The sequence below is a fragment of the Taudactylus pleione genome, unplaced genomic scaffold (genome assembly GCF_031769625.1).
Source record: "Taudactylus pleione unplaced genomic scaffold, aTauple2 ptg000201l, whole genome shotgun sequence".
In the NCBI taxonomy this organism is placed as follows: Eukaryota; Metazoa; Chordata; class Amphibia; order Anura; family Myobatrachidae; genus Taudactylus; species Taudactylus pleione.
This window is the reverse complement of record NW_028284603.1, coordinates 31,129,214-31,157,144: the sequence shown is the minus strand read 5'-3', so window position 1 is coordinate 31,157,144 and position 27,931 is coordinate 31,129,214. Positions and strand designations below refer to the sequence as shown.

The 27,931-nt window shown below is 47.5% G+C and overlaps 1 protein-coding gene across 2 annotated transcripts in view; it reads right to left on the bottom strand.

Moving 5' to 3' along the window:
* Positions 1-27,931, bottom strand: part of USP34 (ubiquitin specific peptidase 34) — a 265,775-nt gene that overhangs the window by 18,717 nt on the left and 219,127 nt on the right. For both annotated transcript variants that reach the window (XM_088477313.1, XM_088477314.1), the window contains 12 exons: positions 26,257-26,305; positions 25,958-26,062; positions 23,705-23,749; positions 22,774-22,878; positions 22,510-22,657; positions 9,222-9,856; positions 8,693-8,850; positions 6,659-6,737; positions 4,792-4,918; positions 4,552-4,659; positions 3,695-3,799; positions 2,804-2,928 (listed from right to left, as the gene is read on the bottom strand). In XM_088477313.1, the coding sequence (XP_088333439.1) occupies positions 2,804-2,928; positions 3,695-3,799; positions 4,552-4,659; positions 4,792-4,918; positions 6,659-6,737; positions 8,693-8,850; positions 9,222-9,856; positions 22,510-22,657; positions 22,774-22,878; positions 23,705-23,749; positions 25,958-26,062; positions 26,257-26,305 (1,789 nt within the window). The remainder of the gene's footprint in view (positions 1-2,803; positions 2,929-3,694; positions 3,800-4,551; positions 4,660-4,791; positions 4,919-6,658; positions 6,738-8,692; positions 8,851-9,221; positions 9,857-22,509; positions 22,658-22,773; positions 22,879-23,704; positions 23,750-25,957; positions 26,063-26,256; positions 26,306-27,931) is intronic.

Genomic DNA, 27,931 nt, shown 5'->3' with positions numbered 1-27,931 from the left:
CCAGAGGCCATCAGTTTAGTTTGCAAGCCCACGGCAGGAGCGAGGCAGAGAAGGACGTCCAGCATACACACAGAACCATATAAACCATGGAAAATACAGCCAGACAGGGCACCAACAAACACACCCCGGCAGAAAAGTGTGTCAGGGTAGAAGCCCTGTGCCCCCTATGGAGTCGAAGAAAGAAACTTCACAAATAAGCAACAGGAGTCTTTTTTTTTTCTTCTTCCTCCACTAGGGGGCACAGAGATGACAGACGTCCCAAAGCTGTCCCCTATGGACGGGGACACTTCTGAACTTCAGTGAGCACAGAACGCCTGAAGGACGCAAAAGTATCAAAGGCATAAAACCAGATGAATCAGCAGATGACCACGTGGTAGCTTTAAAGAGCTATTCCATACAAGCTCCACAGTGCGCTGCACAAGAAGTCCTCACTGACCGGGTGGAGTGGGCCGTCACCATGGCAGGGGTAAGAAGGTTCGCCAAGGAGAAAGTTTGGCGAATTGTGAAGCGGAGCCAGTGGGCCAAGGTCTGTTTAGTAGCCGGCCAGCCCCGCTTATGAACGTCACATAAGACGAACAGAGAATACGACTTGCGAATGTCCCTGGTCCTCACAGCGTAAAGCCGGAGAGCCCTTGCCTTTGGAGGCCGTCTGCCTTTGGAAGAAAACAGACAAGGCCAAAACCTGGACCTTCAAGGACGAGAGATGGGGGCCCAAATCCAGACAAGTCTGCAGAAAGGAAAGGATACGGGAAAGGCGGAAAGATCTGGGGTTAAGACCTCTAGTCTAACACCAAGAAAACTAGGAACGCCAAACCCGGTGATAAATATGTGCCGGAGAAGGCTTCCTTGTAGCATGGTTCGAACAACCTTCCTGGAGAATCCTTTTGCTCTTAGGATGGATGTCTCAAGAGCCACCCGTCAAAGCGAGACGGGTCAGATCCGGATGGAAACATGGACCCTGAGACAGAAAATCTAGCCACGAGGAAGACGCAGTGGGGCGTCGATGAAGAGGCCCAGTAGATCTGCGTGCCACACGTGCCAAGGCCATCCGCTACCACCAGGATCAAAGTGCCTCCCTCCAGCTTGAATTTGCAGAAAACCCGAGGAATCATTGAGATCGGAGGGAAGATAAATCAGAAGGAAGGTCCAAGGAACCGCTAGTGCTTCTACCAGGAGAGCTTCTGGATCCCTGGCGCAGCAGTAATGCGCAGCAGCAATATCTTGGTAGCTGATGATTGTAACGAGACGCCATCATGTCGTTGTACGGCATGCCCCAACGATGGACTAATAGCTGGAAGATGCCTGGATGCAGCGCCCACTCGCCTGCATGGACGTCCTGACTACTTAGGAAGTCCGCTTCCCAATATTGAACACCCGGGATGAAGACAGCGGACAATGCTGGAAGATGACGTTCAGCCCAACGAAGATTTCGGCTGACTTCATTCATGGCTCCCTGACTGCGAGTGCCGCCCTGGTGGTTTATGTAGGCCACCGCAGCTGCGTTGTTCGACTGTACCTTCACCGGACGTCCGTAAAAGAGGTGCTGTAAGCCCTGTGCACGGCACAAAGTTCTAGGATGTTGATGGAAAGCTGGCTCTCCTGACACATCCAACGGCCCTGAAAGGTTAAATGACATGTTACCGCCCCCCACCCCCGAAGGCTTGCATTGGAGGGCAAGTAGGACCCAGTCCTGGATCCAAAAGGGGCGTGCCTTGTCCAGATGTGAGAGCTGGAGCCACCACAGTAGGGAGAGACGTATCTCCTGGGGAAGAATGAGAGTCTCAGCCTTGAGGCTCGGGCAAGACTTGATCCATCGCTTTAGCATGATCCTTTGCAGAGGCCAGGATTTGAACTCCACCACCATGTCGAATGTTGAGACGAAGGACCTCAGAATCTGTATGCACGAGTTTATGGACACCCGAAGCTGACTGAGAAAGGTGGGTATTCTGGCTTGTAAGGTCAAGATCTTGTCCGGAGAGAGGAAGACTCCCTGAGCTTCTCTGGGGCAGATGTCGTCTCCACATCGGAGGCAATGGAAGCACTAGCTTCGTCATCTGAAGATATCACTGAATCCGAACCTCCGCCCGATTATGGAGTGTAGATTTCACGTGAAACAGGTCTACGTCTGGGAGCCCTATTCTTATCTAGGATTTGCTGAAAATGAAAGGACGTGGACACCAGAGCCAACCCCTAGACTGAATATGCAAACGTCTGATGTTTTGGAGTCCGCGGCCGAAGTCACTGGCACAGTCGCCAGTGCTGCGGCCACCAGCGCGGCAGTGGGGGCATCCTATAGACACAGTGCCTTACACTACCCACTATGTAAATCAAATAAACTGCGGAGGACCACCTAAAGCAACCCCTCTATAACTGGTGTCCAACTCCTGCCTGGCACCAAACTCAAAACTGATGGCCTCTGGCTGGGGGAGGGGTATAGAGGAGAGGAGCCTGGGCTCTTGGGTAATTTCATTAACTATTTGGTGCCCAGACTCTACTATCCAGGCTGTACCCAGTGTCATCACTGTGTCTCCTAGTGGAGGAAGAAGAAAACCTATTGATCCTCATTACCCTCCATTCATGACTATGTTTGAAAGTATGTCTCCCGCACACCTCACAAAACCTAAATCTCCAGCTCCAAAACCCTTCAACAGGTGAAATGGATGCAGAATACATGACATTAGGATACTATGGAAATTGTTTGCATGTTATCATTCTTAAAAAATATTTTTACCTCACAACGCTAAAAGCACTGCAGAATAATACAGGTGGAACAGGAGGGTTAATCGGTTCCACATTTACCCACCTTGCTGGATTCTACCATCGTGGGTAAGAGGCACATATTGAGCTCTGGGCGGGGAGGACGGATATTGCTTTTCCCTCCTATGAGTTTCATGTTTTCACGACATGGGAAGTAGGGACCAAGGGACACTGAAATAAAGCACAGGAAAAATAACAAATTACAACAGCTGACTCTTGGGCCTCAATTCAATTAGAAGCAATGTACTCGTGGGTGTGAGTCATCGTGACAACTGCCGCTCTTGATGGCAGCCCGAATGCTCATAAGTGCTCACAGCCCTATAGGGCTCAGAGCAAAATTATGCAAATTCCGGCTCAGAGTGGGCCGTAAGATGCTGTGCTGTTGCAGTTGTTTTATCGCCGTGGCAATGGCAACTCGCACCCTTCATAATCAGTTTGATTAGCAGAGAAAGTCACATTTACAAGATTGTTTTGCTATGCAACATGGTGTGCTACAGTCTTAAAAAAGCTCACCACGCCCTAATAATGAATATACATTCTTTGATTTTGTTCTATATTTTTACTTAGTAACAAGCAGAGCCGTAACTAGGGTAGTGCGACCGGTGCCATGGCACAGGGCACCGCAGGGCAGGGGGTGCTGTTTGGGCCTGTTAATTTTCCGGTTTATTATCACTCTCACTTGTAGCTTCCTCTTCTTTTATCCCCAGCATCGCCTGGCTTCCCCTATCCCTTCCCCATGAGGCCATGGCACTTTTTACAGGTGCACTATCTTAAATCTCTATTTAAAACATACAGGGGGGCGCCATTGCTCTCTCTGGCACAGGGCACCAAAAAAAATCTAGTTACGGCTCTGGTAACAGGTTACATTAAAATAAAATAAAAATTCAGACTTCTGGTAGTGATCATAGGCAGAGCGTAGGCAATAATAAGCACTTACTTGGGATGTTGCTGTGATGGTATGTACAATGGTTGTGCTGTAGAAAAGGGACCAGCGTGTGCAAAAAATCATGAGGACTCAACAACACAAGTTCTTTTAGTACATCTAGAAAACAATGTCGAAAGTTACATTCAATTAGAAAGTCAGCACAGTATCAAATTCCTGCTCTCTAATTGAAATAATTTAACATTATAATGCTAATGCTATAAATTGACCAGGATGCTTCAGATGCGCATAATATTAATAATTAGGGTACTCTTCTCTTTCAGTACGTAATCAATTTCCCAAAACAGATCAGCTTGTTTGTAGGAGACCATCAATAGTAAGGTGCATTACACTACAGAGAGAACCTTACAAAGTTTATTAGATAATTCATCAAAAGATTATATTCAACATTTTAGTTATGCTGCTCCTTCCTGTTGACTCTACAGCATTGATAGCCATCTGCTATTGCAAATGCCCTCTAGTAAAATCTGACAACAGCAGGGACTGTCCATTGGAAGCGCTCCCTGCTAATCACAGCCGGACAGGCAGTCCCAGGGGGATGTATTTTCTCCCACTGAGACTGCCATTCGCAGAGACAGCGCTTCCAATGGTAAGCCACTCCCCTTCTATAACGACAGCCCTACCTAGGGGCTGCAGCTAATGCAGTCCCTAGAAGCCTGGTTGTTGATGTGTGTGCATGCACGGAACTGCAATCCCACGCATGTACACATTTCAGACCAGACTGGCAGACCTCACGGTATCAGAGGAAAGGATCTGCCACTGGTCCTAATGGTCACCTAGCTTAATCAATGCAATATTTAACAAACAATCAGATTCCCACATTTCAATGAAAACGCAATGAAATAGCTCACCTATGCAGGCATTTCTTAGTTCTGGAGGACTGTAAGAGTTTAACAAGGTTAACAGTTTGTGAGCAAATTCTATCCTTTCCTGCCACTGAATTAACGCCTGCTTGACATCTGCAGAAAACAAAGAAAATGAATACATTATAATAAACAAATCATAATACGCAAAGTTGAAATGTATTAAAATTGTATCCAATATAAGTATACAGAATATATCACACACTAAAGCTAGAAGACTCCTCCCACCTTTCCTCTGAAGATAAGGACGCGTGGATTTAAGAACAGAAAGAAATATGGACAGAAGTTCCACTAAGTCTCCAGTCACATGGCAGGCTGTAGCTTCGTGATACATCATATGTAATGTGTTAAAGGACTACAAAAAAAGAAAATAAGTTATTAAAATTGTTACATTTATTGGTCCAATGCACTAATTACAGTACAAAAACATAGGGAAAGTATAAATACAAACATTTACAGTATTCATAAAACTGACATTACAACCAAACAAAAATGATGAAGTAAACTGAGTAAGTGGCTGTCTGCGGTAGGAATATAACTAAAATTGACACTGCTACATATAGGTGACAGATGCCTTTATGCTCAAGCCAAGCGAACTGCAACAATGATTTCATATATACAGAGATCGTCACATTTTCTTAAATAGCGAAGTACTCATATACGCTTTAAATCAGCTCTGTAGTGCAGTACATTCACCTGGCTATAACATGAAGATAAATCAGATTAGAGCACTTATGGTAGTTTCAGAAGAGACCTGACACACGATGGACACAGCTTGTAATGCTCTTGGTGCCTGCAGCATTTGAAAAAACTAGATTATAAGGATGTGTACAAACAAAAAAATTTGATAGTACAACCGAGCACTTGCGAGGAAGCTGCAATGCACTTGTACTTACACATAAGAGGGCTGAGCTAATGTGGTGCAAGCAGACACATGCTCTTCCCTCCTACGATCACCGAATCATGTTGAAATAAAATGTATCCATCTCTATCTAAATGATCCAATTATTAATATATTTTAACTAGTGTTTAAATTATGTGCAAGCAACACAATAGAGGGAGCATATAAGCAGCAAGTAACACAAGAGAGGGAGCATATAAACAACAAGCATGTCAATGGAGGAAGCATATAAGCAGCAAGCAACAAATAGAGAGAGCGTATAAACAGCAAGCAACACAATAGAGGGAGCATATCAGCAGCAAGCAACACAATAGAGGGAGCATATCAGCAGCAAGCAACACAATAGAGGGAGCATATCAGCAGCAAGCAACACAATAGAGGAAGCATATCAGCAGCAAGCAACACAATAGAGGGAGCATATCAGCAGCAAGCAACACAATAGAGGAAGCATATAAGCAGCAAGCAATACAATAGTGGGAGCATATAAACAGCAAGCAACACAGAGGGAGCGTATAAACAGCAAGCAAAACAATAGAGGGAGCATATAAGCAGCAAGCAACACAATAGACGGAGCGTATAAGCAGCAAGCAACACAATAGAAGGAGCATATCAGCAGCAAGCAACAATAGTGGGAGCGTATAAACAGCAAGCAACACAGAGAGAGCGTATAAACAGCAAGCAACACAATAGAGGGATCATATAAGGAGCAAGCAAAATAATAGAGGGAGCATATAAGCAGCAAGCAACACAATAGAGGGAGCATATAAGCAGCAAGCAACAAATAGAGGGAGCGTATAAACAGCAAGCAATACAATAGAAGGAGCATATATAAACAGCAAGCAACACAATAGAGGGAGCATATAAACAGCAAGCAACACAATAGACGGAGCATATAAGAAGCAAGCAACACAACAGAGAGCGTATAAGCAGCAAGCAACAAATAGACGGAGCATATAAGAAGCAAGCAACACAACAGAGAGCGTATAAACAGCAAGTAACACAGAGGAAGCATATAAGCAGCAAGCAACACAATAGAGGGAGTGTATAAGCAGCTTAGCAACACAATAGAGGGAGCATAGAAGCAGCAAGCAACAAAATAGAGGGAGAATATAAGCAGTAAACTACACAATGGAAGGAGCGTATAAGTAACACAATAGAGGGAGCACCTGCATTTATAAAGGTCTCATATCTTACCTCCGTCATTAAGATTAACCCTCTGTTAAATACAACAAGAAGTCTGTCTTCATCAGACTCTAATAATATTCTGAAGGCACTGCAAGAAAGTCAAAGGTCAGGTCATTAGCCACAAATTAACACACATTTGCTATATGAATGTTAGTTTAGAAAGTATAAAATAGTCACAACAAATGAAATAAACAATATTTGTTCTATAAAATTCAAGGTAATTTTCAATAGTTCAGAACAAAAAACTGACCCTCAATTCACTGACTAAAACAGAACCTCATTCGACCTCCTCCAGCTCCCGACATGGAACACCACTGCAAGCAATAAGAGGGGAATATGTGCTGTGACTGCACCATAGGCTGCCACACCAGACTGTGCATTGGACAAGAGGCAAAGATAAGTGCTAAGTAGCTATGTGCCTCTGCCAGTGCCGGTGAGAAGGAAGGTAGATCAGCTGTGGGGGCCTAAAGGCAGCAATACCTAGAGCATAGGTTCTCAAACTCGGTCCTCAGGACCCCAAACAGTGCATGTTTTCCATGTCTCCACACTGAATCGAGTGAAATAAAAAGCCCCACCTGTGGACCTTTTAAAATGTGTCAGCGTGTAATGGATTACACCTGTGCACCTGCTGGGTGACTTGCAAAACATGAACTGTGTGGGGTCCTGAGGACAGAGTTTGAGAACCACTGACCTAGAGGATCCTTGTGAGGTTGGGGTATTCTACAGCAATTACCCCCCCCCCCACACACTAGGCACTGGCTAGTTCAGGGTGTGCTGATTTAAATCAACTTGATTTAAATCACAATGTAAATCACATGATTTTATTTTCTTAAATCATTGATTTAAATCACATGATTATTTTTTTTAAATGACCTCTAGCTTGACCACGATGTTGTGTCAACAGTGGCACCAAAAGATTGATGGAAAATGCACATTGGTTCAGAAACTGTAGCTGGTAATGAAAATATCATGGTAGCAGTAGAGAAATTGCTAGCAGCTGCAGCATCATCAGCTTCAGGTGAAAGAAAATTTTCAACACTTGGTATGGTGCAGTCAAAACTGAGAAACCTCTTGGGTACCGACAAAGTAGCAAAACTTGTGTTTCTTTTTAAGGCGCTCAATAAACTTAATGTGTAGGCTTATTCAGATTTACAAACCAGGCAAGGCAATTTCCAACTATTTTAACATTGCCGTTTCTTTCCTTTGTCAGTTTGTGTGATTTTTTTTTTTATTGACGTGTTTGTCGTTGTTTGTGTACTCATATTGTATAATAAATGCCGATATAAACAACTGATTCGCCATTGACTGTATCAGTGATGTTGATTGAGAATATCCGGTTATCTCAGGGAACAGCTGTGGATGTGGGTCTTATATAGGCTAGAATTTCCGCAGTCTCAAACCGAATAACAATCTGACTCAAGGCTTGGGAGGTGATTTCAGAGTCTAAGACGACCCCAGAGTCATGGCCTTTTTCCAGTGAGGTCTTCTCATTAGCCAGGCAATAGGTGGTAAGTGTGGGGGTACTCTGTTTTGGGACTCTGTAAAGGATAGGCTAAGATGTTGAGGAGGCAGTATACTCTACTTTGTAAAGGAAAAAACCAGAAGCAAACAGGCCCGATTTGCAAATAAAATAGCAGCCAAGCCTACAGACAGAATATGTCAGCATGACAGGCAGCCATCCCACTTGGATGTACAGTAGCTGCAATGGAAGCCTGTCTGCTTGTCTACAGTGATTAGCAGTTCTGTCCCATTATGTATTGTGGGCATTATGAATTGAGGATAAATCACTGAACTCTTCAGAGCTCCATCCAGTTATTTTTTCATAAAAAGCGTTTGACCTGTATGAAATCTCACCTGGGCATTGTCCTAGAGATGTGGATAACTAGGAAGGTAATACTTCCCTTCAGGGGAATATCAGACACTGACTTACTAGCAATGTAGCATGTGAGTGACAAGAAGTGCAGGAGCACAAACTGGCGTCGTACGTTATGGCACTGCAAGGGTTAGTATATCTTTCTTGGTTATGATGCTTTTTTATCTTACCTTATTAATGTTGTCCAGCAGGAACGGCCATCTAAGCAACGTAAATAACAGCTTATGGTAGTTTTCTTAAACTGTTTGATATCCTCCAGTTCCTCTTCCCTCATGTCTGGTCTCTGAGCTACAAAGAGCTGCATGAGATTAAACAACTCCTCCACGGCCTGCATAGGAGTAAAACATGATATCAAGCAAACAAACTTCCATGGATGAAAAGCACAAAATACTGAATTACTGCAATATGTATGTACTTGTATTTTGCTGGTGTGTCAAACAAATTAAATTGAAAATTTGGGTAACTTCTATGATTTAAATTTTGCGGCTCTGAAATCAAAGTCAGGCAAAACAGACACTAAAATCTTGGTTTGTGATTATGATTCCATGTTAAACCAGTAATATTTAGCAAATGAGCAGTGACATAAATAAAAATGAATAGCAATAGAAATGTAAATCTTGTAGGTGTCCCAGCTTTACTCAGCAATGACACATTAAAAAGAAAGTCCTATTAGCATTGACACACTGTTTTTCCTCTTACCGCAGGGTACTGGCTGGCATGTGGAGTGAGGTTTTTGAAGGCCCACTGAATGTTCTGGTGTGAGGCAAGTTGACGGGTGAAGGCAGGAGACTGCTCACAGCACATGCGAAGAATACCATAATAGGCTGGCAGCATGCCACGGTTAAAGAGCACCACATCTTGATCATCGTGATCCGCCAAGATATAGTTAAAGGCAATATTCTTGGTGACCACAGGGTTCTGAACAATAAGGCGCACATTCTCAGGGCAATCAACACAGACATTGTACCAGAAGGAAAGCAGAGCTTGTTTGTTGTGATTTGTTGCTATGGCTGGCTCAGACAGTTTGGGCTGGAAGAGGTTCCACAGATCCATGAAATATGTGGAGAACATAAGCTTTTCAGTTTTGGAAATCAAACAGTAAGTCATGAAGCTAAAATAGGGCACCAGCTTCGTTGTACCGTGCACAGCAGCATCAACATAGAGCTTTGCTCTAGAAAGAAGGCCCAGGAGGACATTGTACACTTGGTGTAGTACCACTGTTGTATCTGGACTGAGGGGCAGGTCTCTTGTGGGAATGTGAAGAGAGCGCGTGGATCGGAACATCTGTCGAAACGAGTTGCTTGGAATCAGCGATACCAATAAGTAGGCTGCAGCTGTAAAAGTAAATAAAATGTGTGTTTATTAACAAGTAATAGCATTAAAAACAAAATACCCACAGATAAACAGGACAATGCTACAGTATATATAAAGAGTTTTCCAGGATCCTCTGTAAACAGAAGCAGCTTTAACCAGACCCTGCACAGACTTAGCCAGAGCTTGCGCCTAACCTGGTTTGTCTAGTGGTGCAGCTAATTGCACTGTAGAGCATGGCATAAGTTGTTAATCAACAGCGAGCTGCATGTTCTCAGAGATTGAGAGGCCAGTGTTTCAGCACTAGCTGGGTATGCCACATCAGTGGCGCCAACCGTAGGTGTGAGTGGCAGTCTATGAAACCCACATTCTACGTATAAGGAGTCCATGTCCAACAGTCCACTGTGCAATTCAGTCTGGCATTTCACACTAATATCAACAGTTACTGATGAAACACATCTAGACATAAAACAAGAGATATGGTAAGAACTTACCTTTGTTATCTCTGTTTCTACGAAGTCCATAGGGTCCACAGGGTTGACCCTGGGGTATAGGTTGGGAACCAAATCCGGGCACCACGCAGTTAAAGTTTTTAGCTCCCAGGATGCACTTGGGTCCACTCTCCCTATAACCCCACCCCCAAGCCAGAGGCACCTCAGTTTGTAAGTAGCCAAAGGCCGGAGGAGGAGAGAAAAGAGAGAGAAAACTGGAGCACACAAGAACCATACTCACAGAAATGGGAGACGGAAAACCGGTGACCAGTCACAGAGCCCATATGAAGCCAGGTGCGTCAGGGCGGGTGCCCTGTGGACCCTATGGACTTCGTAGAAACAGAGATAACAAAGGTAAGTTCTTACCATATCTCTTGTTTTCTACTTCAGGGTCCATAGGGGTCCACAGGGTGACCTTGGAGATGTCCCAAAGCAGTCCAACTAAGGGCGGGGACGCTCCTGTGCTGATAGGAGAACCCGGCGCCCAAAGGATGCATCCTGAGAGGCAAAGGTGTCAAACGCATAGAACCTCAAAAAGGTCTGAATGGAAGACCAGGTGGCCGCCTTACAGAGCTGAACAGCAGAGGTGCCACGGCTAGCAGCCCAAGAAGGGCCCACGGACCGATTGGAATGAGCCTTAACAGAGGCTGGAACAGGTAAACCCTCCTGCATATAAGCCTCAATAATAACAGAACGAAGCCAACGGGCTAGAGTCTGTTTGTTGGCAGGCCAACCCCTCTTGTGAAAACCAAAGAGGATAAACAAAGAATCCGACTTCCTCACAGAACTAGTCCGGTCCACATAAACCTGGAGTGCCCGGACAACGTCTAAGGAAGTCTCCCCAGCTGAAAGATCAGGTGACTGAAAGGCTGGTACAACAATTTCCTGATTAATGTGGAACCTGGAAACCACCTTAGGCAGGAAATCAGGACGAGTGCGAAGCACCGCTCTGTCCTGATGAAAAATCAGAAAAGGGGGACGACAAGAAAGCGCCCCCAAATCTGAAACCCTCATGGCAGAAGCAATTGCCAAGAGGAAAACAGTTTTAAAAGTTAGCCACTTGAGCTCCACTGACTCCAAGGGCTCAAAAGGAGGACCCTGTAAGGCCCGAAGAACCACCGCCAAATCCCACGGGGCCACAGGTGGCACAAAGGGAGGCTGGATTCTCAAAACACCCTGGAAAAAGGTGTGTACGTCCGGCATAGCAGCGATCCTGCGCTGGAACCACACCGACAGAGCAGACACGTGTACCTTCAGTGAAGAAAGACGTAATCCTAAGTCCAAACCCGACTGAAGGAAAGCCAGAATACGCGAAACCCGGAACACCTGGTGATCATAGTTTCTGGCCTCGCACCACTGAAAGTAAGTGTGCCACACTCTGTGATAGATCCTCGCGGAAGCAGGCTTGCGCGCCCTCAGCATGGTAGTAATAACGGAGCTAGAAAAGCCCCGAGACCTCAGGACGGCTGTCTCAAGAGCCACGCCGTCAAAGATAGTCGACCCAGATCCGGGTGAAGACAGGGCCCCTGAGACAACAGGTCCCGCCGTTGAGGTAGGAGGTACGGAGCGTCGATGGACAGGCTCCGCAGATCGGAGTACCACGGCCTTCTGGGCCACGCTGGGGCCACCAGGATCAGTGTGCCTCCGTCCTGTTTGAACTTGCGCAGGACCCGAGGCAGCAGAGATATCGGAGGGAACAAGTAAGCCAGTTGAAACAGCCATTTCACCGACAGCGCGTCTATCAGACTTGCGCTTGCGTCCCTTGTCCTTGACCCGTACACAGGCAGCTTGTGATTGTGACGGGACGCCATCAGGTCCAGCTCTGGCAGCCCCCACTTGTCCACGAGTAGTTGGAATACCTCTGGATGAAGCGACCATTCCCCGGGATGAACATCGTAACGGCTGAGGAAGTCTGCCTCCCAATTGAGGACTCCTGGGATGAAAACTGCCGAGAGAGCTGGAAGATAGCGCTCCGCCCAAGCCAGGACGCGGGACACCTCCGACATCGCAGCTCGACTGCGAGTCCCTCCCTGGTGATTGATGTACGCCACCGTGGTGGCGTTGTCTGACTGCACCTGAACGGCCCTTCCGTGAAGAGCGGTGCCGGACGACTGCAGGGCTCTGTATACTGCCCGCAGTTCCAGGATGTTGATGGGAAGAATCGCTTCCTCCGCCGACCAACGACCCTGAAGTGACAAGGAGCCTGTCACCGCCCCCTAACCCCGGAGACTGGCATCTGTCGTGAGCAGAACCCATTCCGGGATCCAAAAGGGGCGCCCCTCCAGGAGATGAGCTGTCTGCAGCCACCAGGCTAGGGACAGACGCACCTCCGAGGACAACACCAGCATCTGAGAGCGGATCCTGTGTGGCAATCCGTTCCATTCCGAAAGAATCAGCCCCTGCAGGGGCCTGGAATGGAACTGGGCAAACTCCACCATGTCGAATGCCGACACCATGGACCCCAAAACTCTCATCGCTGAGTGCACCGAGTCAGAAAAATCCGTTGCTGACGAGAGTCCAGCAGGGCCCCCAAATGAACCATCCGTTGTGATGGGATGAGGGAGGATTTCTTCCAGTTTATCAACCAGCCGTGCGCCTGTAGACAAGCGACCGCCAGGTGGAGATGCTGGATCAGTACCTCCGGGGAGCTTGCCAGCAAGAGGAGGTCGTCTAGATACGGTAGCAACCGTATCCCCTGGCTCCGAAGGTGAGCCTCCATGACCGCCATCACCTTGGTAAATACCCTTGGTGCCGTGGAGAGACCAAAGGGTAGAGCCCTGAATTGGTAGTGGTTGTGGAGAATAGCAAACCGCAGAAACCGTTGGTGCGATGTTGCTATAGGCACATGGAGGTAGGCGTCCTGGATATCCAGGGAGACCATATAATCCCCCGGTTCCATCGCCAGTATGATGGAACGCAAAGTTTCCATCCTGAATTTGGGAACCCTGAGAAACCTATTCAGGGACTTCAAATTGAGGATGGGGCGATGAGAGCCATTGGGTTTCTGCACCAGAAACAGCGTAGAGTAATACCCCATCCCACGTTGAGACTGTGGTACGGGTATAATGACCCCTGCCGTCAGCAAGGCCTCTATGGCTTCCTGAACCTGCAAGGCCTTGGTTTTGTCCTGAGAAGGACTTGTGCAAAAAAACTGGCAAGGCGGCCTGTGCCGAAAAGACAGGGCGTACCCCTGGGAGACCACTTCTCGCACCCAGGCATCCGTGGTGGTATTGTGCCAGCACTGGGCGAATTGAAGAAGTCGGCCTCCCACTCTGGGGTCCCCCAGAGGGAGGCCCGTCCCATCACGCAGAAGGCTTATCTTCTGGCTTGGAAGAAGGGCGCCTAGCACTCCAGGCTTGCTTCTTTGGCTTTGAGGCGGTCTTGGGTGCGGACTGCCTCGGGAAGGACTGACCCTTTGCCTTGCCCTGAACCCGAAAGGAACGAAACGCCGAGCTCCGGACCTTAGCAGGTGTAGTAGCTGAAGGGAGGAAGGCTGACTTGGATTTTGCCAGGGTATCTACTATTTTGTCCAGGTCCGGACCAAATAGTAATTCCCCATTAAAAGGTAAGGCCTCCAAGCCTTTCTTTGAATCCACGTCTGCTCTCCAAGACCGCAACCACAAGGATCTACGAGCAGACACTGCTGCCGCCGAAACCCTAGAGGTCAACAGGCTAGCATCCAAAGATGCTTCTCCAATGTAGGAGGCGGCATCTCTCATCTGTCCTAACAACGCCCTCTGGACGTCCGGAGATTCATCCGTAAACGTGTCCTCCAAGGCGTTGGCCCACCCCTCAATGGCCTTGGCCACCCAGGAGATGGCCATGGACGGCCGGGCTACAGCCCCTGAGAGAGAATAACAAGAGATATGGTAAGAACTTACCTTTGTTATCTCTGTTTCTACGAAGTCCATAGGGTCCACAGGGTTGACCTTGGGGTATAGGTTGGGAACCAAATCCGGGCACCACGCAGTTAAAGCTTTTAGCTCCCAGGATGCACTTGGGTCCACTCTCCCTATAACCCCGCCCCCCAGCCAGAGGCACCTCAGATTGTAAGTAGCCAAAGGCCGGAGGAGGAGAGAAAAAGAGAGAGAAAACTGGAACACTCTAGAACCATACTCACAGAAAAGGAGACGGGAAGCCGGTGACCAGTAACACAGCCCATATGAAGCCAGGTGCGTCAGGGCGGGCGCCCTGTGGACCCTATGGACTTCGTAGAAACAGAGATAACAAAGGTAAGTTCTTACCATATCTCTTGTTTTCTACTTCAGGGTCCATAGGGGGTCCACAGGGTTGACCTTGGGGATGTCCCAAAGCAGTTCAACCAAGGGTGGGGACGCTCCTGTGCTGAGAGGAGAATCCGTCGCCAAAAAGGAAGCATCCTGAGAGGCAAAGGAAACCAATGCCTAGAACCTTAAAAAGGTATGGACAGAAGACCACGTGGACACCTAGTAAGGCAAAACAGCCGAGGCGCCACGACGAGCCGCCCACGAGGGTTACACGGCCCGAGAAAAAAACAAGCCTCAACGACAGAAATGCCCACCCATGGGTAGGCCCCTGAGGAAGACATACGAGGCCATCCAGTCAACATTTCATTATAGGCCGGCCATCGTTTCCTGTTAAAACCAGAAACCGCAGACCACCAATAAGGAGTCCGCTTACCATAAGGAACTTGAACGGATCACATAAAGCCAAAGAGGCCGGACCACAGTCCATGAGGCCACAACAGCCGAGAGGACTGGGAACTGAATGGCCATACCATAAGTTCCAGAATAATATGGAACCTAAAAACCACTTTAAGAAGAAACACAGGGCGAGAGCAACTCACACCCTGACATGATGCCCTCCAGAAGAGGGAGCCACATGAGAACGCTCCCCATTCAGACACTCTCCTGGTTGATTTAAACACCCTGAGAGAGAGAGAGAGAGCTTAAACAATAGACCATGTAATGGCTATCACAACCAGCGGTTCCATTGACTGTCCCCGGAGGGAACAAAGAACCACTACTAACTCCCCAGGAGTCCCTAGGGAGGACAAGTGGAGACATAATCCAGAAAACACTCCAAAGGATGAACTGGATATCAGAGCGGAGCAATTCCATATCTTAACCATACCGACAGTGTAGAGATCCGCACTGTCAGGAAGGCCAGGCCAAGGGTGAAACCCAAGCCAGCTGGAAGGAATGCCAGAATATCTGGAAATCCTGGACACCGGAGGATCGTATCGACAGGTACGATACCATAAGAATTATGTATGCCACAGTCCGTGGCAGATCCCAGCAAAGTCTGGCCTATCTGCTCTAAACATCTCAATGAAGACAGAGCCAGGGAAGCCCGAGGACCACAGTAGGGGCGCAGTTAAAGACAAGCGATCCAGATCCAGGGAAAAACAAGGACCCTGAGACAACAGGTCCAGATAGTGAAGCAGTAGGAACGGAGCATCGAGGAGGAGACTCCGAAAATCTTAGTACCAGTGATGTCTGGGACGACCTGGAGCCCCCAGAAGGAAAGCCCCTCCGTCTCGAATTAAACTTCCGAAGACCTCGAGGAAGAAGGGAGACCGGAGGACACAGGTACACAAAGTGGAAGGACCACTTCACTGACAAAGAGTCACTGAAGGTAGCTTCAGTACTCCTAGAGCTGGACTGTAACACCGGTAATGTGTGATCGAGTCAGAAGGCCATGGGGATCAATCCCCTCAGGGAGGCCCCCTCTGCTCACCAGGAGTTGAAACCTCTCTTGGAGAAGAGACTAGTCCCCGGGATGCACGCCGTGACGGCTGAGGAAGCCCGCTTCCCAATGGAGAGCTCCGGGAATAAACACCGCAGAGTTGGCCAGGAGAAGACCCTTGGACTATGTCAGAATGGGTGACATTCCTAACATTGCCACCCAACTACCAGTGTTGCCTAGATGGAAGCCACTGTTGTGACACTGTCGGACTGAACCTATTCAGGTTAACCGTGACAAATGGGTTAGGCCAGAGTGAAAGTCCAAGACAGCTTAAAGTATCAACAAGTTAAGTGGCAGGGCAGAAGCGACAGACGTCCAACTGCCCCGAAATGAATGCGGACCAGACACTGTCTTTAGCAAAGAACACCCTGGACGAGATGGCCATAGCCACCCGGACAGAGACCAACTCGCCTCCGTAGAAAGTATCATGGTTCGAACAGCGATCCGATGGAAAAAACTCGATCCATCTGGAGGGGAGTCAATTATGGCAAGGCCTGGAATGGAACTGAGCACATTCCACCCTACCAAAAGGTAGACACTCTGGTAGACCGCGCATCACAAAGAGTAATGACATATGTCGACTGCGTAGATATCCGCACACTCGAAGTTGAAGAGTGGAGATCTTGTCTTACGCCAGAAAAATTCTCAGATTCTGAGAATCCAGCAGTGCTCCCAGATGAAGAAAACCCTGTGAGGGATGCAGGGAGGACTTTTCTGTGACGAGAAGAAGCCCCGGTTATCCTGACCTGGCGGTAAAGTACCTTGGTGATCCTGCTAAAAGTAGGAGACCGTCCAGAGAAAGGAGCATTCGGATACACTGAACAGGTGAACTGTCAGAAAATCCATAAAGCTGGTAAACCCCGGTGGAGTTGAGGACAGCCCCAAAAGGCAGAGCCCGAAACTTACAAGTGTTGCTGTGGCACAGCAAACCTGAACCCATGCTGATGAGAGGGCTCTGTATGTACCCGTAGGTACGTATCCTGAATACTCGGATATACCATAAAATCCCCAGGTTCCAAACATCGGATGATGGAGCATGGACGATTCCACCTGAGTCAAGGCACCGTTGGAATCTGATTCAGGGATTTGAGACAGAGTATAGGCAAAGGAGGACCAGTCGGTCACCGCCCCAAAAAGAAAGTAGAACAACCAGTCCCTCACTGAGATAGTGAGGTTGGCCGAAATAGCTCTGCTTACCACAAAGACTGTATAGCTTTCTGGGATTGTAAGGCCCTGATCAGTTCTGAAGAAGGGCCCGTGTAACAATGCCTGTGAGGAGGCTGCATGAGCAATGAGAGGCCGTTGAGAATCAGTACCTCACTCTGGAAATTCCCCAGATGTAGACCTGTCCCGTCAGGCTGAGGGTATATCCTCAGGTGTAGAAACAGGGTCGTCCGGAAGTCCAGGACTGCTCGGTACTGGATACGGTGGCCCCCGTGGAGGCCGACAGCCTAGGAAAAAACAGGCCTTTAGGCTGACCCTGAGGACAAAAAGACTTAACAGAGTTAGTCCGAATGTAGTGGGAGTAGCTAAAGACGGTATCTCCCCATTAGTGATACTGCCAATGATGCAACGATCTTGTCAAGGTCAGGACCAAACAAGAACTTCCCCCTGGAAGGAGTGTGCACCTCTGCTTTCCCATAACGCAGCCATAGGGTACTGCGGCGGATACAGACGCCGCCGAAACCCTGAAAGTTAGAAGACCGGCATCCCATGAGGTAATCCCACATATGACCACTGCATATTTTGTGAGCGGCAAAAAGATATTTGAACCTCAGACGTGTTGGAGGGGAAAAACGTCACAAAAGCATCACCATGCGATGGCCATGGTAGGACGGGCAACAGGCCCTGAAAACTTGAGTACATTGATTTCAGGCAAAGTTACCACCTACGGATCCGTAAAATTCGTCCAGGCCGGGATGGGAGGCGTATTAATGCCCGTAACCCGATGATTAACATACAAATCCATCCCAGAAGGGGATTTCCATTACTTGTGAGGACCCTCAGGGAATGGGAAACAGGAGGCCTTTGTGACTCCTCGTATCTGGGGACAGCCAGACTCCCGCTATGAGATCCACCCACTGGGCAGAAAACGGGAGATGTATGATACTGGTGCAGGATCGACATTCTCTATATCCAGAATGAGCCTGGCTACCAGCCCCAAAGCAGGGATAATAATACTTGAGATCGGCTCCCCCCCATGTGAGAGGGAAAGAGCCGAATATACCATCCAGTTCACGGCAGAGCCACTGGTCAGTAACCACAGGGCGTATATCACGCCAATTAGTATTTCGTATAAAACGACATCCACCAGGGTGGCCGTTGTGGTAATCCCTGCAAGGGGAATGACAGACCGATGTGGTATCGGAGGTAATTCATGTACTGTGAAAAACCCCGGCAGGGAGCGATAGTCTGTGACACAGGGGTAAATTGCAAGAAATTGCGAGATACCCCGAGTTCAAAAGGGCAGTATGGTGAAGTAACTCCCAGCGAGTGACGACAATGGGGCCCGCCCGGCGATCCTCAAAGGAGAGGATCCTGAGAAACAACGCCCTTTAAGGGGGTCGTGCAAGGGGCCCGGCACCAGATGGTGCCGCATACGTAAACCTTTCTGAGTTAAAATCCTCCGCACTAATTCCTGCAGGCTATGACTTGCAGGATAGCAATAATGGGTGCAGTATCGTGTGCAATCTCCTGGTCAGATATATCTGACTATCTTGACGGAAATATTAAGCAGCGCCATACCGGTCCTGACTGACGCTAAGATTAGCTGCAGGAACCCATTATCAGCGTACGCAACTCACAGTTCCATCTAAAATATGGCAACGTGCAGCACGCAACAGTATGTGACAAACCTCACAGATATTAACAAATATATATATGTGAGGTCTCAGAACCACCCCAGGTACACCTGTATTAGGGCAGATAAAGAAAAGGGATAGATATACACTGACAGGTGAGAGAAAAAGCAGACAGTCAGCACTAGCATAAGTCACATACAATGCAGAAAAATATATATACATACATAAGCATGACATATAATATACTGCACAATGTCGCTACATTCAACTGCCCAGATTCAGTGTCTGGGAAGGCTATAGCGCTGTGTACACTCACCCAAAATGGCCAGGTACGCAGGGGGACTGGGCTCACTGACATCCTAAGAGTTCTGCAGCACCACAGAGAGAAAATGGCCGCTGGAGACCTCAGAAGAAGCGTGGCCCGCGGAGGAAGCAGCTCAGCGACGCCAGACTGTATTATTGAAAGGCGCGCTGAGCTGAGGGGAGGAGCCGCTAGACAGGGAAGGCTTCCTCCCCTGGCTAGCAATTAACCCCCCGGGATGCCGGCTCCCGCTGCCGCTATAATCCCTGGTGGGCTGTGGACACGCGGGGTATGCCTCCATGGAGGGGGAGCCCGCCGCCACCGCTAGCGCCTCCGGTCTGTCCCCAGAGACCGGAGGCATAAGGCTGCATGTACACGCGGGTCACCGCAAGCGGTGACCACGCGACTTACCTGTCCCCGTCGATCCGGCAGCAGCCCAGGGATTCCTCCAGAGCCCGGCTAGTACAGACTCTGGGGTCCCGCTGCGATCCCCAGATCTGTACTGGCGTCGCAGCGCCGGCGGGGTGTAGGAGCGGCAGCTCAGACGTCCATTGGACAGTCTGATGCTGCCGCTCTGAAGAGTAGTAAAAAAATAATAAAATAAAACTCTTTTAAGCTTAGGGGCTGCTAAGCAGCCCCCCTGCAGTAACGGTGACCCGACTCCGGCCGGGCACCAACTTAAACTGAGGTGCCTCTGGCTGGGGGGCGGGGTTATAGGGAGAGTGGACCAAAGTGCATCCTGGGAGCTAAAAGCTTTAACTGCGTGGTGCCCGGATTTGGTTCCCAACCTATACCCCAAGGTCAACCCTGTGGACCCCCTATGGACCCTGAAGTAGAAAAATAGACTTTAGACAAGTCTCCACCTTCCTGTCCGTAGGATCCTTCAGCGAGGATATAGACGGCAATGGCAAAGTAGCACTCCTGATGAGGCGTGTTACATGGGAATCGACTGCAGGCGGAGTTTCCCATTTCTTACAATGCGCTTCCGGGAATGGATAATTGGACGCCAAGCGTTTCTGTGGCAGGAAACGCTTACTGGGCGTCTGCCAGGCCACCGCCATGGGATCAGTCAACTGATCAGACAAGGGGAACGCTGTAGAAGTAACCTTAGCTTTTTTAAAACTAGGATACCTTGACTTGGGAGCGGGTGCCTCATCCTCAATCAGAAGAATGGCCCGCACCGCCTTAACCAGAGCCCGCACATTGATGGAAGACTTAGTGTCTACCTCCTGGACTGAGGCATCTGAGGCTGAGTCATCCAGCACCTCACCATCATCCGAGGACCCCTCAGAATCCGAAAGATGCGCAGCCTGTGCCATGACTGAGCGTTTAGACGCCCTGGAGGGCACGTCACTACGCAACATCGACTGAAAAGCCGAAGATGCTGCCGCCAAATCTTGGACAGTGTGGGAAAGCCCATCCACCCAGGGTGGAGGGGCTGTCACAGGAGCCTGAAACGGCACCACAGCCGGCTCTGCCACAGGGGTGGACTGAATATACATTGGCAACCCCGCATAGGGACCAACAGGCTGAGACCCCGGGGGAGTCTGCAATAATTGTGGGACACCCGGGGAATGGGGGATGGCAGGCTGGGGCAACGCCCTAGTAGGGGCGGCAGTCGGGACCGACAGACGGTCCGCGATGGACACCACCACCTGGGAAAACATCGCCCATGGTGGCTCCTGCGACATGGGAGGTTTAGACGTACCAGGGACCGCCTGGCACCGTCCGCACAGGCCGTCCTGTGACAAATCCTCCCTATCCACTCCTGCAGAACAGCGCCTGCAGGAGAACAATGCCGGAGCCCCGGAGTGCTCAATCTCCTCCTCAGACATGACTTAGGAAGAAAACGTGCGCACTCACCAGTGTGCTGAACAACAGCCCACAATATGGCACCGTGTAGCACACCACGTATTTGTGAGGTCCGTCAAATACAGTTATCTATATAGGTGAGGTCAGTAGAAACACCCTTCCCCCGCACACCTGTAGGGCTTGTAGGAGAAGGAAAGGGATAGGTAGAAGCTGACAGTAAGTAGAAAATAAGCACAGACAGGCAGCACTAGCAAAAGTCACATACCATGCAGGAAGATATACTCACTGCACCTTTCCACTACAATCAACCTCCCAGATTCAGTGTCTGGGAGGGCTATAGTGCTGTGTACACTGTCTTTGATCGGGGGAGAGGTACACAGGGGGACCGGTCCGCGTGCTCCCTGAGACTATCCACGCTGCCAGTAAGAAAATGGCCGCTGGAGACCTCAGAGGAGGAGTGGCCCGAGTAGCTGCAGCTCAGCGACGCCAGACTCCGAGCTGAAAGGCGCGCTGAGCTGAGGGGAGGAGCCGCTAGACAGGGAAGGCTTCCTCCCCTAGCTAGCATATTTAACCCCCAAGGTTGCGGCATCCCGCTTGCCGCTTAATTTACCCTGGTGGTCTAGTGGTCTGACGGGGTATGCCTCCGATAGAGGGGGGGACCCGCCGCCACCGCTAGCGCCTCCGGTCTGTCCCCTAGACCGGGGGCATGGGACTGCATATAAAAGGCATTACCCGCGCACCGCCGCTAATCAGCGGTGCGCGGCTTACCTTAAGCTCCCCGGCGTCTTCCGGCAGCAGTCCCGGGGGAAGCCAGAGTCCGGCTAGTACAGACTCTGGCTTCCCCCGCCGCGATCCCCAGTTCAGTGCTGGCGTCGCGGCGCCAGCAGGGAGCAGGAGCGGCAGCGTGGGCGTCTGTACAGACAGCCTAGCGCTGCCACTCTGGAGAAAAAAAACTCTAGTCAAAAAAATAAATAAATTTAACTAAGTTAAAAAAAGCTTTAGGGGGCTGCTCCTGCAGCCCCCCCCCCGCAGGGTGACCCGACTCCGGCCGGGCACCATCTTAAACTGAGGTGCCTGTGGCTCGGGGGCGGGGTATAGGGGAGGTTGGACCCAAGTGCATCCTGGGAGCAGCTAAAAGCTTTAACTCCGTGGTGCCCGAGGATCCAGGATCCAGCTATACCCCAAGGTCACCCTGTGGACCCCTATGGACCCTGAAGTAGAAACTTAGAATTACTCCCCTTCTCAGACATTGCAGAGAAGGAACTGGATACACAACATAAAATGAACAATGTAGGTATCAGAAAAAAACACTCATCAATACAAGAATGAAATCACAGAGCGCTACTTAGCAGGAAAAAAAATAAATCATACTAGCTCTAGATCTCAGCTTGAGCAACACTGATATATGCAGGAGCTGTGTGTCCCATATTGTAATTACAAATTCATCACTTAATAACCAAATAAACACCAACAGAAAATAGTGTAGATACTCCTAAATAGTTTTACATGCCATTATCCTGTAAGCTAATCAATAATACGCTTACATGTTCTCACTCTTGGGTAGTTGTGTGCCAGCAGGAATCGCTCTACCCAGTTCTCCATATTCTGTAAAACCCAGCTATGCGCTAGCTTGTTTCGTGGGGTTTGAACTGCCAGCCAATCGAGGCACTGAGATGGGTTGTATTCAATCACCTTAAGGAACAATAACACCAGGGAATAAGAGGAAAGCAAGACCAATAGTCATGGTTCTAGATATGTTGCTGGTACTCAATGGTAACAATATTGTGCTCCTTTGTATATAAGATTACCTCCCATATTCTTTGTAAAATGTAAGATGCAAAAGGAGGCATTCCTGGGGGGCCACCAGCAAACTCCATTATCATCGTCAGCAGCTTGAAAAAAGGATTGGCAGCCTGCAATATAGGGAGCACGACCTTAGTATGTGTAGTAGTGACTATTTCACTTTCAAAATGTTTTATTTACTTATACTTGTGTCTACATTATCTACATTAATGCTATAATTGAAACAAATGGTAAGATCTAATTTCAGCTATTCTATATTAAAAAATGGCATCTCTAACATTTTGCCAAGAAAACCTATCACAATTTATCATTTTACTTAGACTAACTTAGTCCTGCAGCTTGTAATGTGCTGCAAACACAGTCACCGCCATCACAGGACAGGAGAGAGTGACACACAACTGCCATCAAATCCACACCTGCTCCACAATCAGACTGGACAGTTTGCTACTGAACAACAGACAGATGGAGTAAAGGTGCGTACACACTGGGCGATAAAGTGGACGACTGAACGATAATGATATCGTTCAGTCGTCCACTTTATCGTCCATTTTTAACCCCAAAAAGATGGACGATAACGACGACGCGCGTTCCCGCGGGTCGTTCGTCATTATCGTTCATCGGGCTAACATGCAGGACAACCTGACAATCTCGTCAGGTGGCTGCATGTCAGGGAATGGGGGAGAGAGCCCGGCGCTGAATTATATCATTAATGATATATCGTTCAGCGGCTGTGCTCAATGTCATGAACGACATTGAGCACAACCTGCCGGGGACAACACTACACGATATCGCTCAAGGAGCATATCGTGTAGGGTGTACGCACCTTAAGACAGATAGCATGGAAGAGCAAAGCCCAGCAGATTGCTTCAGCTCATATACAAGAAAAAATATATCATTGGATTAATTGAACTTTAAATGCACAATGATGTTGCATACCTCTGGGGTCAGCTTTGCAATTGAAGTGAAAAGCATTGATGCTATCTACAAGAAAGGAGAAAGCAAAGAATTTTAGTCTGGAAATAAGAGTTTACATTTTCTCAATTTTATATAATTTTGTTCTAATTTCCTGTAATCAGTAATCGCTTATCAGAAAGTTTAGATGCAGAGTAGAGGGTGAAATTAACTGCAAGATTTCATTATACAGATTGTAATTTTCTGTATCTACCACAGCCTCTGCTATTGCAATAAGTCAATGGAAAATAACCAATGTTTAAGTCAATGGGCAAAATTTACTAAGCGGCGGTTTGACTGCGGTTTCTATTCTATTCTAAGCCCCGGCGGTTTGGTGGCGGTTTCTATTCTATTCTAAACCCCGTTGGTTTTGCAGCAGTTTCTAAATGACAGCCCTGTTCTATTCGATTCTAAAATATGTTTTGACTGTAGTTTGGCGGCGGTTTTGCTTTCTGCAGATTTACTAAGGCCAAAATCGCCGCAAAACTGCCATCAAAACATTTTAGAATAGAATAGAACAGGGCTGTCATTTAGAAACCACTGCAAATCTGCCACCAAACCCCCGGTGTTTAGAATGGAATAGAAACCGCCGGGGTTTAGAATAGAATAGAGACCGCCGCTTAGTACATTTTGCCCAATGTCACAAGTGTGTTCTGTGGCACTGTACTGTATGTTAGCTCAGGAACTTGTTGACCTCCTTTCCTGAACATAGCAGGAAGTCATGCCACTAACTGTGTAATACTGCCAACAGTGTTTAGTGCATAGCTGCTTGTGTCACAGTAACTGCTCACACTGTTCATGTACAAGGCAGAGTTTCAAAGTTAAAATACAGCACAGGGCAGATAGGAAGATGTATATAACCTATGAGAGAGATATAGTGGAGAAGTTGCCCATAGCAACCTATTAGCTTCTAACTGTCATTTTATAGACTATGCTAGATAAATTAATAAAATTAACCAATAAAATGACTCCGGCGCTTATCAATGTTAAATTAAACTCGTTAAATAAATATACATATAAAACCAATTAATATTCCCAGCTGAAGAGCCCTTTAATGAGCTTGTGAAAGCTCACCAAATCATTAAGACTATAACCTTGGAGAGAGAGAAGTTACCATAGTAACCAGTCATCTTGTTAGCATTTATCTAGCATATAAGAACAAACAGCGGGACTCTGCGCTAATACTGTAGAATTGTTTTTTTGTGAAATGGCAGAAAATTAATATGTCAGGACTTGATCATAAATAAATGAATATAAACCTTTAATTTAATATCACTGTTATGACAAATATCTAAGAATATTGCATTTTGTGTACTTAAAACATTGCTACATCTCCAATTGTTATTCAATCAACTGCAATGTATTATAAAAAATATTAAATAAATGTTTCTCTTGAATCCTTTTGCTGTTGGAATGTCCAGACTCAATAACCTGATGCCGTCTACCAGGATATGCCGGAATCTGTGGTAATGCTCACCCCGGCACAGTGATCTCAGTCCTGGAGGGGTTGTGCCGCGGCTCGGCTGGAAGCTGCCTTAGGTGTACAAATTAGAGCCGGCTGTCAGTAGATTTCAACAGTGTCTCACAGCAGCGTGTCCGAAATCGTACTGCTGAATGAATAGATCATCAGTGTCCTGGACAATTGGACATCAGCGCGTGGACATCTTGACCACAAAAGTAACAACTGGGGGATCACCCTGAAGCGTTTCACCACTGAAAATAGCGGGGGGCTTTCTCAAAGACTCTGACAAAGCCCCCGCTATTTTCAGGGACGAAACGCGCCAGTGGATCCCCCAGTTATCTTTGTGGTCAAGATGTCCACGCGCTGATGTCCAATTGTCCAAGACACTGATTATCTATTCATTCAGCAGTACGATTCCAGACACGCTGCTGTGAGACACTGTTGAAATCTACTGACAGCCGGCTCTAATTTGTACATCCATATGTATAGATCCATATGTATAGCTGTAAACCTCCGAAAATGTTTTATCCCATTTTTAGTAATGATACATCCCGCTCAGAGAGAGAACTTGTGTGCCATTTAGCCTCATGGCAGAATTAGCACAAGATAGAAACGCAATTCCTAATAAATAGAAGACAACATTTTAATATTTAAATCATTTCAGGGCTTTAGTTCTGCAGAATAGCCAGAATAATCATCAGTAGTATTAAATATATAACTCTTATTATTGTTGCCGAGGGCTGGCACCATACACTCTGATGTGCTATGTGACTTACGTGCTCAGCAAGTCGGTTGTTGTATCGGCAAAGGCTGAAAATGAGATTACAGGTTTGTCGGATATTAATTCCATCACGTATATGTTGGAAGAGAAAAGGAAAGCCCTAAAAAGCAAACACATTTTATTATGGATTCACTGACATACATCTCTAAGGTATTGTGCCACAACACATTTTACAACAACAAACACGGCATTTGAAATGATCATTTGCAAACAGTATAGCAAATAACCTTGCTTTAAAAGAAAAAGGTAAAATACATTTGCATGTACATACACTACAGAGACATGAATTATTACCTTTCCACCTGTTAATGCTGCCATGTCATTCTGTGACAAAGTAAGATGCCTAGAAAGGGGAGAAGTACATTTCACTTGATTTGACAAATACTGCTGACTCTTTGTAGATATAGGAAAAGCTGAGAGATTAGCAAACAGCCAAGTACTGTGCAGATTGTTTAATGAAAAGAATAAAATGGATAGAAAATAAACATTTGGAGTAATTAATTACAGCTATAGTATATTTTCATGAACTGGTGACGTTATACCTTAAGCTGCTCACAATCAAATACAAGCACAGCGTTGCTGCAAGCGCCAACTGCACAGCAACAGGACTGTCGATAGGGAAGAATGGCTGACCGATCTTATCTGAAGACCTCTATACGGAATGTCGAGTATATGATACAGACTACCCCAACATTTCCTATGTAAGCCTTGTGATATCGTCACTGGAGTTACCATAAAGGAGGGATTAGCAGCAGTGTTTAAGTAATCCTTAGAGAGTGTTTCTCCAATCAGTGGCTTTAATGACAAAGCACTAAGCAACTAAAGCTGGGTACACACTGACAGATATATTGCCCATTATCGGCCAATATATCTGCTGCCCGTCGGTGTGGACCAGCGATATGTCTGAACGACGTTGTTCACAGACATATCGTGTCTGCTGTGCTACAGAGCCGATGGCAGATATATCTCCAGATATATCTGGCCATCGGCCAGTGTGTGTACACACATGCAGCGGGGACGCGGGGAGGGGGGCGGACACGCCCCGTCCCCCGGGACCCACGGCCAGAAGCAGATGATGGCCTTTCAGTGTGCATGAACGACCATCATCTGCAGATATATCTGTACAGTGTGTACCCAGCATTAGGGGAAGATTTATAAAAAGCCTGGAGAATGATTTAGTGGAGAGACAAAAGTACAAACTAATCAGCTCCTGTCATTTTTCAAACACAGCCTGTAAAATGACAGTTAGGAGCTGATTGTTTGGCAATTTCTCTCTCCAAGCTTTAATAAATCTTCCACAATATCACTGAGGGCGTCTGATGGCCACACAATTGTATCTATTAAGCATCAGCTAATTCACTTTCCATCGGGTAACACTATAAAATTGGGTTCCATGCACAAACTGATATTGGGCAAATTTGTTCAACGCCTATCAAAATGCCCAAAGCCATCTGCTTGTGTGACCAATCTGCGTGTGTGTACGTAGCTTTAGAAGTAAAAAGGCTAAAAAGAAAAATCAGGATTTTGGTACTTACCGATAAATCCCTTTCTCCGATTCCACAGGGGACACTGGAGTTCAAGACAGTGGGGGTATAGACGGTGGTAGAGTAGAGCCTGGCACTTTAAATAATTTAGAAGTGTGACTGGCTCCTCCCCCTCTATGCCCCATCAGCCCCAGTTTAAGAACTGAGCCCGAGAGGAGACGGAGGACAATAGGAAAATGAGAAGGAGAGGACCACAGAACGGAACAATACCGACTGAAGGAGAACAGAGGAACTCACTGCAGGGAACACATGCAGTCACACAACCATATAACGAACCAAACAACACAGCAGGTACGCAGCGCTGGGCGGGCGTCCAGTGTCCCCTGTGGAATCGGAGAAAGGGATTTATCGGTAAGTACCAAAATCCTGATTTCTCCTTCATCCACTAGGGGACACTGGAGTTCAAGACAGTGGGGACGTCCCAA